This window comes from Anser brachyrhynchus, assembly GCF_964034855.1.
Source record: "Anser brachyrhynchus genome assembly, chromosome: 3".
Lineage (NCBI taxonomy): Eukaryota > Metazoa > Chordata > Aves > Anseriformes > Anatidae > Anser > Anser brachyrhynchus.
In genome coordinates this window covers 3823501-3841149 of record NC_137696.1, presented here as the reverse complement: position 1 = coordinate 3841149, position 17649 = coordinate 3823501, and the positions used below count along the sequence as shown (strand labels likewise).

At 37.3% G+C, this 17649-nt stretch overlaps 1 protein-coding gene across 10 annotated transcripts in view; it reads left to right on the top strand.

Annotated features, from left to right (window-relative positions):
- The window catches only part of MACROD2 (mono-ADP ribosylhydrolase 2), an 861442-nt gene that overhangs the window by 246773 nt on the left and 597020 nt on the right, over window positions 1-17649 (top strand). For all 10 annotated transcript variants that reach the window (XM_080587154.1, XM_080587152.1, XM_080587161.1 and 7 more), the window contains one exon: window positions 12906-13022. In XM_080587154.1, coding sequence (XP_080443280.1) covers window positions 12906-13022 — 117 coding nt within the window. The remainder of the gene's footprint in view (window positions 1-12905; window positions 13023-17649) is intronic.

The window sequence follows — 17649 nt, the reverse complement described above, 5'->3', positions numbered from 1 at the left end:
TTCTTTGGCAGATTAGAATGATCACTTTTTTCTAGTGGTGTCGGGCTGCATTTTAGATATGAACCACATATGGCTAAGAAAACCAATAATGTTAATGAGTCTGGCTTAAAATTTGACATAACTTTTCAGAAACCGATGAACTCTTTGCTGTATTTATTTCTCTGCAAGCTTTATAAACTAGGACTTTCCATTTTTTCTGTAAAATGGTAGAAATGTACGTTTTCCCCCTTTAAAAGAAAGCTGGAAAGGAAAATCTGGAGACTTAAGTATAATACCACGTATCACAAGAGGTATGTTGCTCAGTCTTTCTACTTATCATCATATGTGGTTTTGTCAAAACTTTATATATTGGACATACACACATTTGAGTATGTTTATTGCAGCTTTAATGGGCTAATGTTGAGCTGCTTTTTCCTTTTAAAGTGGTTTCTCGGTGCCCTTGTACTACTTTGTTAATACCACTCAAACTGTGGAGAACTTGAGACGCTGTGGGTAAATAGTTGTTCAGAATTACCTCTTAAAATTCAGTTAATACTTTACTTATCCATGGAACATTGCTATGGAATTGATGGTGTTTACTCGTTAATTACTGTAGACTGCAGCTCACAGTGCTGGCACTGTGGCTTGTTTGTTACATGTGATGATCACTTTATAAATGTCAATAAAATCAAGACAAAAACCTCTAGTACAACTGGAAGTAACAACTCAGTATTTTCCTCATTAGTTTTGGCAGCAAAGTAGTCTTACAAAGCAGTATGCAATAAAACACCAGCCAACTGAGTCCCACACTGTGGCTATAATTACATATTTTTGCTTGCTAATCAGTAGAATATTTCTGTGTACACTATTATACTTTAATGGTTCTGTTGCAACACCAAATTTACTACAATGTTCTCTTGAAGAAAATGGCACATAATGATTTTGTATTTACTACAAGAAGATATTAAACTAAATAATACATAACGATGCTGCACAGATTAACCAGCTCTTTAGTTCTTCTGTTCCTTATCTCTCTTTTAATAGTGTTTTAGGACAAACATAAAGTTATTTGGGAGGGAATTGCCAGAATTACTGAACTGGTAGATAGAGCCATCTGAGTGGGATGTCTTGTTTCTTACTCGAGAACTATTAGACTGTAATTTTAAGTTGTGCTTAGTACTTTAATTTCCCTTCCCACAACTCATGGAACATAAGGAGGGCTGCAGCTAACTCATATAAGTAATAAGTTTGTTAATTACAGGCTTACCTTTCTTGCAGGTTACAAAAGCTTGTGTGGGACTTGATTAAACAGGCTGCTGGGTATGGCCCTGTGGAGGGCTGGACAGGGAACAGCACAGAGAGGTTCCCTGTGCAGCTTCTGGATTCTGAGTCTTCGATTAACTCTGAAGGTCACTTACTATTATTAGGCTTTGTGTCCTTTATTTTTTTTAATTGTTTTTTTGTTCAAAGTGATTGCACTGCAAAAAAACAAGTACAGTGGGCAATGTGGGAGGCATTTCTTTATCCAACACTATTTCCATTATCTTGTTGTTTCTTCTGACCTTAGATAAATTTAAAAGAAAAAAAGAAAGTCAGGTTATTATTCCATTTCTTTTGAACTGTGGCTATGCAGTCACTGAAATTGAATTTGATCATTATATATATTATATGAATATATTTAAAGATCCTGGCTTAGTATAATGCTTTTCCATTTACCTTGGAAACAGAACTTGCCTGTCAGAGTCAGAGAGTCGGTCTGTTCAGGATTGGAAAAGGAAGGCAGGTTTGGAGGATGGGGGCTTATGCCCTTTACTCCACATACCAATAATTATGTGGCAAAGTCATGCTGATGCCTCTAACATTTTCATCCGTTTGTCAGTTTCTGCAATGAAATCTGACACATTAGTGAGAGCAAATAGTTCTCCTTCTGCATTTTATTCGTTGCATGAGTCTGTGTCAGGATATGATACTGTTTTTGTTGGGGAAATTGTACTTAGTATATGTGACGGTTTTTTCATGTTGCTGGAAAATATTTGATAATTCAACATTGCTGAATGCTGTTTGTGTCCTAGATCTTCCAAGTTACCCTTTGGCAAGCATTTGTCTTAGATCTTTTGCACATATGATTTGTCATAGTTTCTCAACAAAAGGATGAAGTATTTGAAACTTTTTGTTCCTATTTGTCATGCTCGTGTTAAAACACTGTCTGAAAGAACTTTGTTCACACATCATTTTCTGGTTAATCTAGTGTTTACCTTTTTCTTCCCTTATATTTATTCCAGTTGAATACATTGTAGTGTGTTCAATTGGATTTACCTATTGCAAGGCAATTTTTGTATAATTAATACTGTTAATTAATCTGGCTTCAGACAGCACTCCAAATTGAGAGGACTCTGTGATTGCGGACTGAGAAGCATCTCAACCAAGATTTCTCCCTTCAATGGTTCATGATAAAAGTATATTAGCACAAGTGAAAATGGTACAGGAAATAAGAAAACCAGCTACTACTTAGTAAATAATTGATAGTATTCCTATAGCTGCTAAGCCTTACTGCAAGCAAGAGGATATCTCCTTGTTGATACTTAGTCCCACTCCTTTGTATACTCCAGCTGCTGTCCTAACTCTGAGTTCCAACAATCCCTGTGTTTCTGAAGTCCTTTGTATGTCATGGTGGCTCACCTTCAAGCCAACTCCTTTACTTCAAAAATATATATCTATATATAAAAATAAAAATCTGATCTAATGGATTTAACTTCATAGTAATCTATGTGACAGAGGCATCTTAAGTTTTAATTAATATAGTCCTTATGTGAAAGAAAACTATGGACTTTGGCTTAGACTGATGTTAAACAGAGTAACGTAAGTGGCACTATTTGTCACTATTAACACTGTTGCAATGCTTGCCCCGCGTGTGTGTTTTTTCACTGAATTCAGTCTATCTCAAGGGCTTTCTCCATTTTCAAAGCTCTCCATGAAGACTGTGTAACCTGTGCAAAACCCATCCTGTTCTTAGTGACTCTGCCTGCTGGGACAACTAAATGCCTCACTTATGAAGGGAAGCCTGTGAAGCCAAGAGACATTTTTTCCATGGGAATGGGGACATGCAGAACATCTACAGAACCACTGCCTTCTGAACTGGATGTAGTCACTTCTGCAACGTAGCTTTCCTATAGTAGTTTCTTCATCTTGTCTCTTGTGGTCTGTGCATCACCTAAACCTGCATGGAGATTGCTGATGCTAAATAGTCAAGCTGAACCCATATGGGTTAGAGGGGAAGGGAAGAGACAACTCTTGAAAACAAACAAGCTCATTGCAAAGTTTTTAGAACATGATATTTGAAGACCTAAGTCATAGAAGCGTTTTCTCTGCACACCTGCTTGCCTTTCTCTTGCAAGATTCTTAAGGGAAGTGGAGCTATTCACCCTGCATCATGTTTCACCTCAGTCTGGCTCAGGCTTTGTGTCCTCTCCTAGGTTTTACCTAAGGCTTGAATGTACTCTTCTGTTCTAGCAGTGGTATGCTCTCTGCTTGTGCTTGTGCCTGGCGCACCCCTATACCTAAAGAGAAATTCCCATGCCAGTGTCTGCATTAATTTTGTTTAGTTAGAAGCCGTATTTAAGATAGAAGCCAGATTTAAAAAGATGTTACATGAGAATGCAATTGCTTCTTCCATATTCTACATGACGAGAAGGTCTTGGATCACTCCCCCTCACATTCCAGCAGTGGGGAACTTTAGACATTATTTTGTTTTCAGTTTACCTCTAAAACGCTTAGGAATGACACGCCAGCAGCTTGTTGGACTGTGAGGATGCACAACAGTTACAAGGCTCCCTTTCACTCCATCGTCATACAATTATTACTTGGTAGCCTGTTCTCTCTGAATCCTTGACCCGTGCCTGACAACTGTTAGCTGATCATAGTGAATAAATTTGTATAATCACTGTGCGATTGCTGCTTAATAACTGTACTCTGAGTATGCAAACACCTACCCTGGTTTAATATAACTCATCTCCCATGCACTTAGTATTTTTGAAGCATTTAGAAGTAATGGAGCATGCTGCTGTAGTGTCCTCTCTCTCCATGCAGAGCCTGACAATGCTGAAAACTGCAGAAGAGGGAAAGATGTATTGTTTAAAAAAAAAAAAAAAGTTAACAAACAACAGAGGGAAAATGCTTGGCTATGTGTCTTATAAATTGGGGGAAAAAAACAAACAAACAGAAAACTTCCTGAAAAAAATTACATTTTTTTTTACCGATTTCATTCTCTTTTTCTACGTTAGCTTCATGCTTTTCCTCAGAACCTGCAGTATTTATTTCTTTGCTAATGGTTCTGTCCGCATTACACAGAGGACTACAAAATTGGAAGATAAAATTCCAAATGCGTGTACAAATCTGAGATGATCACAAAATGCTCACCAAAAAAAAAAAAAAAAAAGCATGCTGGGGATGATATTGATGAGGCATCCTGCTAGGTTTTTGAGCTGCCAATATGGAAGGGTTAGAAGAATATTTTGTGGAAGCACTAGTAATTTCTTACTCTCTTCTTAACCTCTATTTTTAAGCATTTGCCTTTGGCCATCATGTGAGATGGATTGCTGAGACTGGTGGACGCTGGGTCTCACCAGTGTGTCTGTTCCTACATCTTGATTTCTTTTCATGCAGCATCGGAACATTAGTAACATTTTTATTTATTTATTTTAAATCTGAGTTTCATTGCCCTTTCAGGACTGTGGTTTGTTTTTTTTTTTTAATCTTTTTATCTACTTGTTTCTTTACTGTTCCTCAGAGTTTAACTTAATGTTTCAGAACAGTGCAGGAGGAAAAACAGACTGCATAGTTCTATGCGCTAGACAGAGATTGATATCCCAGTAGTAGCCTAATGTCATCAATAGCTTAATAGGCATCGTGGCAAAAGAGAGTTTCGGTGAGTTTTTAAAAGCAATAATGTGATTATTTGCTGTGAGTTTCTCCTGTGCTTGAGGGAAGAAGCACAAAGGTGCTTGTTTAAAAGGGACACCACTGAGGAGGAGGCTGGCATCTTGGTGCAGGTAGCATTGACTTTCTGTGTGGAAAGTGTTAAGCAGAGCCTGAGTTGCAAAGGGCTGTGAAAGGAGGGGAAAGAAAATAAATAAATAAATAAATAAATGAGTTCTGATGTGATCTCCCTAAATATTTGCATCTAAGTTCAAGGTAGAGCAGAAGCTTAGACATTAGGTGAAAGCTTAACTAACAATTATATTTGTATCTCTAAAATAGGCAGAGCAACGACTAATTTACTCACACAATTTCCTGCCTCTTCAGGCGGACACATACCTATCTTTTTTTTTTTATTTTTTTCCCACACAGTCCTATTCTTAAGCAGGTCCACATTTTAAATTTTTAATAATGAAGGTCTTGTAATAATAGCACAGTATCATGAATGGAAATCCAGGACAAAATAAAATAAGTAGGCGTCCTAGCAACAAAATGAAGCATGGACTGTTTGCCTGTGCGGTATCCAGCTGGAAATGAAGTACTGTGACCGCCCAGGAGCCTGAGGAAAGGATTTTGGAGTCACCAGCCTCGTTTCTTCAGGATGATACTGCATTTGAAAAACAAAACCAAACAAACTTTGCAGCTTTTTAAGATAAGAGATGTCAGTTCTGGAACCAAGTTCAGCTGAACATGAACTGAATTTGGTTTCATAGCATAGAACAGTGAGAAATTTCACCTGACTTCAGCTTCTTACTTCACTTATGAATAAACAACAACATGGAATTTTTTCGCTTGCCACAGCGAGGTATTTCAGGCTTAGCTGTTTCAGTCCCATCTGCAGAAGACTGTGGTGTGTCAGGTGTCTCAACATCAACACAATTAAAAGGAAGTGGATGGTTCCTTCACACATGCCTTAATGTCAGGATTTTGGACTGGGAAAAACTGGAAAAACACTATTGGAGCCTTTCCTAGTTCTTTTTTTACTGCCAAAAGTGTGACATTCAGACAGGTTTATCAGACCCATGTTTCTCAGAGCCCTTATGCTGCTTGAGTGGGCTGACAAAAGTGTGAATCCTATTGACATTATATCTCTGTCTACAGAATTGAAGTAGAGCTCTTGGAGACTAAGAAAGATGACGTCCCAAGTATGAGATAAAACGCATGCAATATTTGTTGCGCAGTCGGTTACAGAAGGGACTTACCAATTGTCATTGCTAATGCGACACAACAACTTTTACTCGGTTTTTCATATATTTTTAATTTGAGTTTCTGATATCCCCAAGATATTTGACTAAAACAAAGAAAAGATATCTGCCAGAAAATGTGAGTTTACTATTATTATTGTTCCATGTTTTTCAAAGTAAGAATGATTGATTGTGTGCAATAATTGTAGGACATACTTAACATTTAACAGACCCATGAGTAAATGAGTTTTATTTTGACATGGACATTGATTGTGTTGGGTTGTGCAGCTGCTTTGGCTGTCCTTCAGTGTGAACCATATCCAGATTAAGGACAGTTTTATCATAAAGCATCAAGTTGGTTTTAAAAACTTTTCACCATGGCAGGCAAAACCTGCTGTTTTTTAATGGTAACTTTGAAGGATCTCATCTAAACAATATTCTAAAATACAAGTTTCCCAGGGATGACTTTACAATAAAGCTAAGATATGCCATTGCTTTAAGTAGGCTTGTTCCTTGCTGTTTGTACTGGAATAATGTTTTTACTACTTATTATTATTACATGAAATTCCCTCTGCAGCATGGTTTAGTGGTTGGTATTGGCTGGACTCAGAGTTTTAGTTCTGGCTGCAGCCAGGTCCTTTGTGCAATCTGAAATGCAGATTCTTAACCGAAGACAGGCGCTTTACAGAGAATGAGAACTGACACCCAACCAGTAGCGTAAACTTTGGGGTTTTGAACCTTTGGTTCTGTCTTGGTTCAACTCAGGAGTAGGCAGTAAGAATTTCTGAAAACTCGTATTTAAGAAACTGCAAATTTGAGTGTCTGCGGTGAGACAGGAATCTAATTCAGTGAAGCAGCCATCTCAAAATACAGAGTTCATCTGTGTTTTTGTTTTTAAAATGGAGAATTTTAAGGCAAAGTCAGATCATGTTTTTCAACTCCTTCAGATGCTGGCTAGAAAGTACTGTATAAATGCAAAGTATTTAAAATTAATTATGTTGGAAGCCTATAAACCAGTGCATTGATTAAAAATCTTCAGTTCATTAAACTTCCCCATGGCAGAGGCCATCTCTGTAATATAAACTGCCGTTTCTAGCAGCGGCGGCCGACTGGCATCTGTGTAGTAATCTTTTTAAGATCCCCACCTTTGTTCATTAGACCAGCAGCTGTTGTCTCGTGCTGTGCACGATTTATTTCCCCTTGACACCAGTCTCGGAGGTGCAGTTGTGCCTTTCCCAGTACTTGATTCTAGTGAACTTCCTAGAGGCACTTTACCAGTTTTGTGGGTTTTTTTTGTTGTCGTCGCTTCAGTGTGCATTCTCGCAGTGAGCTTTTTGAAAGGACCACAAATACTGAGGACATGTATAACACAGGTGTGCTGCAGCTGGGGCAAACCAGATCCCTCTTGTGTGACCCGAGCGATGTATCTGTTATAATAACATTTTTCTGGTTTGATTCACTCCTGGCATTTACCACGTGGAAGAACAGTAAGGCTTCATAGATAAATCATGCACCGTTAACTTGCTTAAATAAGTAAATCTCCTGAATTTCCTGGTGAAAAACAGAAAAAAAGATCTGGAAAAGCACCAAGAACAGGAATTACTATGGAAAAAGAGTATATAGTTTCTTGAAATATAACATGATAAGTCTGCATATGTTGTTTACACCATAACTTGAATTCACCCAGCCTCAAATGCAAGGTCACAAAAGAAGTTTGGGGCTTATTATTCCCGGAGGCTGGGGGGGGGGATTGTATTATTTTGCTGTGGTGTTTGATTACCTTACCCTTTTTTATTACCATCTGCACCGCAAGGCTGGTTTTGCTGAGGTTATTTTTTTTTTAAAGCAGCATCCCATGATACCCTTAAGTCTCTGTTTCCTGTGCTTTTGCTTCATTTGCAATTTTCAGAGATTTTACCTAAGAAATAGATTTATTCTACATTGTACATTAGTAAATTAGCTATTTTTACTATATAACTTTAACCCTTTAATTCTGGAGAACAAATACAGTTGTTTTACAAGAAATTAAATAAGAAAATATTTAACTTTTTAGCATCCTGTAATCTGCAGTAGTGTAGAGAGATGTTTTCAAAGATTTCCACGTTTTCTTAAAACTCGTTGTTTTTAGAATGCTCTCATTTTGCCTAGGAATTTTATTTTGAAACTTAATTTTGTCCATGCATTTTAAGCAATTATTTTCAGGCGACTTCTTTGTGCAACCAACACCATTGACTGCAGTAGTTTGGAAAGAGTTTTTCTTCATTAACAGCTTCTGCTGAATTGTTGGGAGAACAAAGTGCTGTCCCTGGTGACTCCTAAAGCTTATGGATGCATGCAAAGTGATTGCTAATATTATTTTTAATGAAAAAATGTTGGGGTAGTACTTTTAATAGCTTTATGCAAGCATGAACTACTTCAAGTATAGTGCTAAATCTCAAGCTCCTTGAGCCGTTCTTCAGCCCTCGTGATGTATTTCCTATACGTGCACCTTCAAGACTAAGAACCCCCTTCCATGTGCTTCTCCAGCGAAGGCAGCATGAAGCGGTAAATACAGAAACCCCATTTCTGCTGGCTCTCCACACATGGCAGTGCAGTGAGTAACTGGATCACATTTAAAAGCAGAGCTCGACTGGCTTAAGTCTTTGTAGGCATCTGAAAGCAGAAGTGTTGTGTGTTTCCTCACAAGCATTTATCTCGGGGTGGCTGCTAGGGTGCAGAAAAGAAGAGGAACCATCCCGCAGATTGCTGCTGCCTCGCTGGCAGCACCTCCTGCCCCAGTCACAACTCATCTAGTCAGAGTGTGATCAAAAATCCTTGGTTTATAAGCATGCAAATCGTATCAAGAAGCACAGTGTCAGGAAGGACAGTTAGCAGCCTTGCCTGTAAGACTTGCCTTCAACTCTTGCCAGTACTTAGAAATGTCAATTATTCGGCATGCAGACCAGAGGCGGGATTTCTTGTCAGCTAGATAGTTTTGTCTGTGGGGTTTTCCCACATCTTTCCTGTAGTTGTGAGATGACAGCTCACTTGGGTATATAAATGACCCCAAGTACGTATATATATGGTTTCCATAAACCTGGACAGGAAGACAGCCTGTAGAAAATAGGCAAATTATGAAGCTGAGTGATATCTTCTGAGTAAAATGACGTTTTTGACTGGTTGTAGAAAACAGTGATAATGCCTAATTCCTTATCACTGTCACATGATGCGAGTCAGATTTGAGCATAAGTGAAGTGCCTGGGTTTTTACAGGCAGCTGCACAAAGGAATTCCAGGAAAGGAACAGTGGGTTGTGGCTTAACGTTTTCTAAATCTGTTTTGAAAAATGCAGATGAGCATCTATATATCAAACTGATGATACAGATGAAGTATTTGAAACCAATATATCAAAGATTCTTCACTTTCCTACAAAAGTAATTTGTCAGCATGCCATTATTATCATGTAAATCTCTTCCTCCTTACCACACAATAACAATATATCTTTGGACATCATTTTTCCCTCCTGAGGTTGTTGCATTATCTGTAATTTCCATAAAGTTATTCTCTTAACAATGCTTACTTCACTGTACACTTATATTGCTAGTCAGTGCACTCTTTCAGGAAACAAAATAGCACACATGAATGTTTTGTGCAGGCCTCTCCATGATTTTTTGAATTAATACAGTGAAGGCATGTTTTAGCAGAGGCTGAAGTATCGCGTTTAGATTTGATAATCTACTTTATCTTTGCCATTTTTTTTTCTTTATGTTACGCAGTGCTCATATTTAGCAAGATGTTTTACTGCTTGGGTTTCTGCTAGAAGAATTATCAAAGTTGTGTTACATATATATTATTGGAAATATAGAATGTTTCTAGTATGATTTATTGAGTTCTCATTGTATTAAATGGAAAATGCATACATTGATCAGAGGTCATCTTGCTCAAGTATTTCGTAAGTATGGTAGAAGAAAAGTTATTTAGACAACAGTGATTTTTTTTTTTCCAAAAATCATTCTTCTGTGTGGTCACTGAAGTATATCAAATGCTAATGTCTCAGTTTCCATCTATGCCTGTCCAGAGTATTCAATCATTTTCTGTTAAGTCATCTTTATAAGAGAAGCATGCACTTCTACTTGTTTGTTTTTGGCAGATGTCTTCCATTTTCCTTGTCATATGTCAGAATTGGTTATGATAGAATTGATTTGCCTCAGTTAAAAATTCAATTTTTTTCAATTACCTTTTCATCCTTCTGGAGGCTGCTTCGATTACTAAGGCTCGGAGAGAGGACCTGTGGGGAGCCAGCTCCAAGAAACCGTGATAGGCCGTTGGTACCTTAGTTGGGTGTGCATTAAGAGCTTGCTTCTCCCATCATGAGATGGTTTATGGCTGCGGAGCTGCGACTGCCTTTCTGTTGGCCATTGCAGCTGACCTGGCACGTGGCTTGTTACGCATTGGGTATGTTAATGCGCTGTGGATTTAGAAGTGGCAAATCTGTGCTTCCGCTTCCCCATCAGAGGCGATGGTTTGTTTTTGCAGGTTCTGTTATTTGGCTGTGCTCTGAGCTGAATCTGGGTGAAAATGAATGCAATTTTGTGAAAAAGAGGTTGATTTATCTGTATGATTTGGTTGAGAGGGTAGATGAACAAGCAATTGTACAGACACAGCTCAAGGCAGGGTGCCCAGCGGTGAGGGACAAGAAATTGCTCAGGGCTGGAAATGCTTAATCCACTGCCAAGGGATAACTGCTTGGATTTGAGTCCTTGTCCAGTGCTCCCGAGGTGAAAGACTTCTTCCTCTGTTGAGGATTGCACATAAAGTGCTAGTGCTAAGCATTTATTTATTTTTTTTTATGTTAATGTCTCAGGAAACACTAATGTTGGTAAAGATTGTGGTGGTAGTGGTGCTTATAAAAATATACTTGAGGTTTCAACGCATTCTGTTTTACTTATCCTCCTTGGTTTGGAAAAGCACTTAGTAATTAAGCTAAAATAATTAAATAGGATATTAAAAGCACAGGATAGATTTCCAGCATTCTTTTTTCCCCTTGAGGTCACAAAATATTATTCTTGCATTAACATCCTGGAGTCTGTTGAGCAGAGATTTTGGGTACGTTAAAAACAAAAGTTCAGTTAAGGTAAGTAATAAGACTTGGTATCTTGGCATAGTTGGTGCGCAACACGCTTATAGCTCCACAAGCACATCCTTTCCAGTAAGAAGGTTTCAGAAAATACATTGAAGGTGGAACAACACATGATTCTGTAATTATCTTTCTCTCTAATACAGAATATTTCAAAATGATGATTTGAAAATCAGTGGTACAGTGTCCAGGATGAGTATGGAGAATTATAAGCAACTGCTTATCTGATTTCACTGTGTCATCTGAGTATTAACCCTGGCAGAGAACACCTCTGAACAGATAGCCACGATTTTAACTCAGTCGAAGGCTTAATTCAGATAAAGGCATTATCTGCCCCTCAACTCAGGGACAGATGGCTTCGGAGAAATGTGCAACACCTTGCAAACCTAGCTGTGCCCCTCATGCAGAAAGTTGTCGTTTCCATTCCAGCTTCAGAAATGACTCGGGGGTGAGGGAGCTACCTGAGCTCCCTGCCTCCTGGCTGGCAACGAGTGGCCAAGTGGCCAAGCGTAGGATGGTCCAAGTCTTTCTGTAATAGCCTGTAGAGAGGTACGCAAGTTAGGCTAAGAATAGATTATATGCATCTCTTGAAATCCCATCTCTAATTAACTTTTCAAAGCTTTTTTGCTTTAATCGTTTCAAACATGCTGTTGGGAACTGTTGTGGCTTTGAACTGGTTAAAGACAAAGTAAAATATTGAGCAATGCAAATACAGAATCTGTGTTTCATGTCTGCACAAGGATTTGTTTAGCCTTTCTACTTCAGCTTATTTTACCTTTTCGAATTGATAGCGTAATTTATACGGTGATTATTGCCTGTAGTGAAACTTCATCATTGCTGCTGACTTAGGGCCTTCTTGTAGTTGCTGTGTTGGTGCACACAGTATTTCCTTTTTTGTTTGTTTCCTTTTTCTTAAACTTTTTTGCCATAATTACAGTAAATGATTTCTTTGATTGCATGTGGAGTGAGCAAAAATGCTGTGCCAGCAGCCTTTTCTTTTTCCTTTGCTGCTGCTACTATTATTTTCCTGGCTCCTGAGGGTAAAAAGATCTATGCACTCTACTAATTTTCTTGCATACTTAGCTGCAATTGCAACCTTTAGTAATTATTATTTAATTAACTCCAAAGTATTGAGTGAATAATGCAAAACAAAAAAGAAAAAGAAAAGGAGGAAGGTCAAAACAAGGTATTTTTGTAAATTTCAAATCCATAAGCATTATTATTGGAATCTTTGTATAAGGCATTAATAGGACACTGACATTAAATAGCCTGCACAATTCTAGAAGAATCAGAGCTCTGTAGTACAAGGCAGTTTGGTATTTAGCTGGGAATCAATTTTATTTTAATAATTGGTAGTGAGAATTTCTTTGAGCTTTGAATAAGACCACTTTCTGTTATGGACATTTTAATTCTGCTTTATCTTTTTGAAATGTTTTCTTTCCAATTAGCAGCTGTTTACTAAATACTATTTTTCGGGTAAACATTGACTAATTCTGGCAGAAAAAATGTTTGTATATACTTGAATGTCTGCTTATAGATCTGTAGGTCTCTGCATTTAAAAATGAGCAGTAATTGTTTGTGGCCATACATTTGTTTGAATACAACATAAAGACTGGCTTTTAATAAACAAAGTTTCTGGGTTTGCCTTTGTAGTGGACGGCTGTATACACAGAGCTGCTGGGCCCTGTTTAGTTGCTGAATGCCGCAACCTGAGTGGCTGCGAGACTGGACAAGCAAAAATTACGTGTGGATACGACCTACCTGCAAAATGTAAGTCTACTCCTTCTCAGCATTTCCTTTTTGTTTTAAGCACGTGGAGCTGGTGTGCATGCTTTATTTCCCGGTAGTCTAATTCAACAAGGTATTCATTTTACAAAATTAGCAGCGGGACTTAATTAAGCGTGTTCTGTAATAATGCCTTCCCCTCAAAGCAATTCAGGCTTTTCTAAATGATTATTTCACCTATGTTATCCAATGAAAACTTACATGTCTCGAAAACATAAAGCATCTTTCATGTTTACTTTTTTTGCAAGCTAAAACATATCCTTTCGTATGCATAATAAAGGATTTGAAATGCTTTAAGAAGTATGAACAAAATATACATTATCATATTTAAGTTCCATGGAGACAGTTTTTGGAAATGTTGCATATTTCATATTCGTCATGCAGATTCCTTGATTGTGAATACTTTGAGAGCTGAGGAGATCAAAGTGATGTATTGTGTTTTCAGTTGCTATGTAGAGGCTGATTGGCAATTACTGTGAAGGCATCTGTCACACTTTAGCTTTCGGCGGAGTGCAGCTCGGTGCTGGAATGTTTTTGCACTTTCAAAGTGGAATTGCCAAAATTCCTTATTTAAAATAGGAAGAAGGCTATTTCACCTTGTTGCACAGTTGTTGAGCTGGTCTTGGAAAAAATTAACATGTTGACAGCATGTTGGTTGGACAGTCTGTTATGTAAGAATCGAATGTAGGAAATCTCTTCAAGTTTGGATCTTACTAGAAAAGTATGTTAAGAAACGGTGATACAAATATCAAGAAGGCATTACAAACAGCATATAACTGGAACTGAAGCTCTTTTTTTTTTAATATGCAATCTGTACTAGGAACATGCCTCATTCAAATGTATTTAGATCTGTTCTCTTAATTCATTTCAGGCTGTTTCCACATAAAATCAAATGCATACTGCAGAAATGGGTATCTTGTTAAGTTCCTGTGGCCCTTAATGCCATAGGTAAAGAAGAAAATTATGTTCTAGTCATTTGTTGACACCTTCTATAATGATGATGATAAGAGCTACCAATTACTTCCTTGACAGTGAGTTCTAATTGCTGCATGTGGGAAAACCTTGCTTTATTTTATACATAGTTTTACCGCATGTTAAAAAAACAAAAAACCTTTGCTATATTTTATACATAGTTTGACCATGCTAATGATTATTTATGAAAGGTAAATTTCGCTTCAGATCAGGGACGTTGCTGTGGAAGATCCAACGTGGTAGTTACATGTGTTTTTTTTTTTTTTTGTTATATGATCAAAATCTTTACCAAATTCCTATAAAATTGATAAAATTATCAAATAACTACTGACGGTAGATAGAAATCTGCTGTGGATTTTTGCCATTTAATTCTTCTTTAAAAAAACAAAAATAAATAAAAAAACCTTGGGAGGCTAAGAAAAGTTGCTCATCCATGGGTGCATAATACCTCCCATGTATTTTAATGAGAGAAACTAAATGCAAGGTACCAAAGCAACAAGCACTGAACTGCATTTGAAAGAGAGAGTATGGCTGAGGCATGGCCTCCCTTTAAGTTTTATAGCAGTTTAATGTGTCTTGCTTTAGTTAGGTTTATAGAATGGGATCCTGCTTGAAGACTGTAGGGAAAATTTTGTTTTGTTCTTTATATAGAAATGATAAACAAAACAATGAGAAAACCCATTATCACTTGCAGTTTGAAATAAAACCTGTAACCACCTGCAGAGAAAAGCCAATATTCTGCTTAATCGATATTCTTAGAAATTGAAATTGCATTCAAGATGCATCTATTTGTATTTGATCATGCATCACATGAGATGGAGAAAGGATACATTAACTGGCAAACAGGCAAAAGGAGGGAAATGTACAGTTTACACGCAGAGTCTGAGAATTAGGTACTCTTGGCTTTTTAGATTTTTTTTCCTTGAAACGTATTTGTGTTCATCAACTGTTGTTTTCTTTTGCTCTTCCCTGTAGAAGCTTTTGGTTGTGGGCTCATTAAATTACTGTACCTTGTAGACCGTTCATCAGGAAGTGATCAAACAGTTGAGACTCTTTTCATGTTTTAAAGAGCTGTAGAGCCACTTGATATCTTTTGTCACTCTGTGTCACTTTGCCATAACAGTATGACAATTTAAGTCTTTTACATCTGATTTTTGCAATGGAGCTGCAATATGACAGGAGGCCTGGGTTCTCCCATCCAGGTGTGCTATGATGCAATCGTGCATGTCAGCAATTTGTTTGAAGTCATAGGCGAATGAATAGCTGCCAGCTTTTACGACGAGTTTGCTCTTCACCTATCTGTTTGTATACCCGAGGCCAACTACAATAATCCATTAACAGTTTGAGTAGTGTAATGATTATTTTGTTGTCTCAGGTCTTCTTGTGATTGTGGTTGGATGAATAATAATATTAAATGTGAAATGTTTTTCCAACTGTGATGAATTGTTATTATTATTTTTTTTTATTTATTTAACCGAATAGTAAATGTTCAAATCATATTTCCTACCCTTGGGATTTCCCCATCTCTAGTTCTTGATCTTGAAATGTTTTGCTTGGAAGCAGTTTGCTGAATTCAGCAAAGCTGCTCCAGGACAGAGCAGCCTGCACAAGTTCTGTATGATGCAGGACTTCATCTTAAACTGAAAACTCTGTGTTATAGAAGAATTAGTATTCAAAGATCATACAGCATATTGTGTAGTCTTATAGACAACTTGGAGGAAGCTGGAATTAAATTTGGCATTTGAAGGAAGGTATGCTTTGCTAGGAAACTGGTAGTTGGTAAATAAAAAATACTGGCAATCTGCTTTATGATCTATTGTATTTTTATTGTGTACTTTGCTGTATTTACTTAATAAGTTCTTATTCTTATTCCTAAATAAGAACAAGTGTGATAAAGGATTTCTTCACAAACGAAAAAAAGATAGAAAAAAAAAACCTGACTGAAAAATGCAAAGACTGATGGCATAGGCTAGCCTTCTGTGTTTTGTTCTAGTAGTTGGGTCTGAGTCAGAGATCAGTCTGTGAAGTACACAAGTAACAGTAAATGCTTAGGGAGAGAATACATAAAATAGTTCATATTTTTCTCATCTTTTCGTGCTAGTGGTGTGAACAGACCAAAATTAACATGGCTATAGCCTAGAGGTGTTGCTCTATGAACTTTTCAAGATACATTTTTGAAAGCCAGAAAATAGTCTATATGAAAATAGAGGTGAAATCAAAATGAAATTTCTAATTACCAGTTAATGTAATGCTCAGTACAGTTTTACAGAAGTAAGTGTAATCACCATCTGCCTTCTGTGCTGCAAAAGCCTACACAAAGCCCCCCAAATGCCAACTGAGTTATTTGCTGAATACATAATTCTGTTGATGTCATCTATTGTTTTTCAGCAAACACCTATGCAGGCACCCAAGTTTTCATAGCGTGTCAGAGGGTGGGTTGAAAAGGCACCGCTTTTTGCACAGATATTTTCCTTTAATGCTCTCCCAGACCAATCGTCAGTTACTTTTGTACTTCATACTGTTGTTCGTTTTTAAAGAAAAGTTCATTGTAAATATTGTACAACTGGTCCTCAAACATTGAGCAGTGCTCTGATATCATCGATAGCAGATGAACAGTATCTGTGTCAAGCTCTACAAATGCTTGTTTTCTTTCTCATTTGATTAATAGTCTCAGTTGGCTCTACTGGCAGAAAATGGTCTGAATGTGAATTGTGTTTATAGCTGGAGCCAAGGGTCCATAACAGCCTCATGGCTTGTTACCTGCTTGTAGATGTCTGCCATAAAAAAGAGCCTGTCAGAACACATTAAAAAATACAGTCCCATTCTACAAGGTGTTAAATGGGTTTAAAACCAATTGAAGACATGGTAACAACATCCAAAACAGGTAAGTGGTACCCTGTCCTTGGCAAGAAAGGGCCACCCAAAATAACTTTCTCCTGTTGTTAATATTTCTCGTAATCTTTTCTTTCTTTTTATGGAAAATGTTTGATAATAAAACCCCCAAACCTAGGAAAATAAAATGTTATGGCCTCTAATATGGGACAGAGCCAATGACTGGTAAATTAAATCTGAAAGTTTGACTTTCAGTGCAAGCACCTTGCTGGATATGCTAGGCAGTTTCATTGTTTTATGTTGTTAATAAAGCTTTAGTATTTTGAACAAATTTTTCTGTTTGATATTTTGAGTACTACAAGCAATGTCCATTGGGAAATGCCATATATAGCACAGTCTCCTGGTCCAAAGTCACTGTGTAGATCAGTCTGGAGTAATAATGTGCATGTGCTCTCAAAGACAATTCCTGCTGTGAAATAAGTAGTTAGTGGGAGAGCTAGTATTAAACACAGTAGGAAGAATCAGCCTTTCGATTTGTTTAATCAGATTAGAAAGTGGAGATTAAAAGTAGAGATTAAAAATGTGCTACTGTTATATAGGCATAATTTTCAGTATTTAAAAGATGAACATTTAGAAGGTATTATTTTAAAGTAAGGCTGTAAAGGTAGAGAATTTAAATCTCTCTGTATTTGCTTGGAGACTGCTTCTAGATCTGTAATTAAAAGGTTGATTAGGCAGCAATGGAACTCCAAGTACTGTACTCCAGGACTCCAAAGGTGATCAGTTGCAAAAATGGAGCACAGCATTT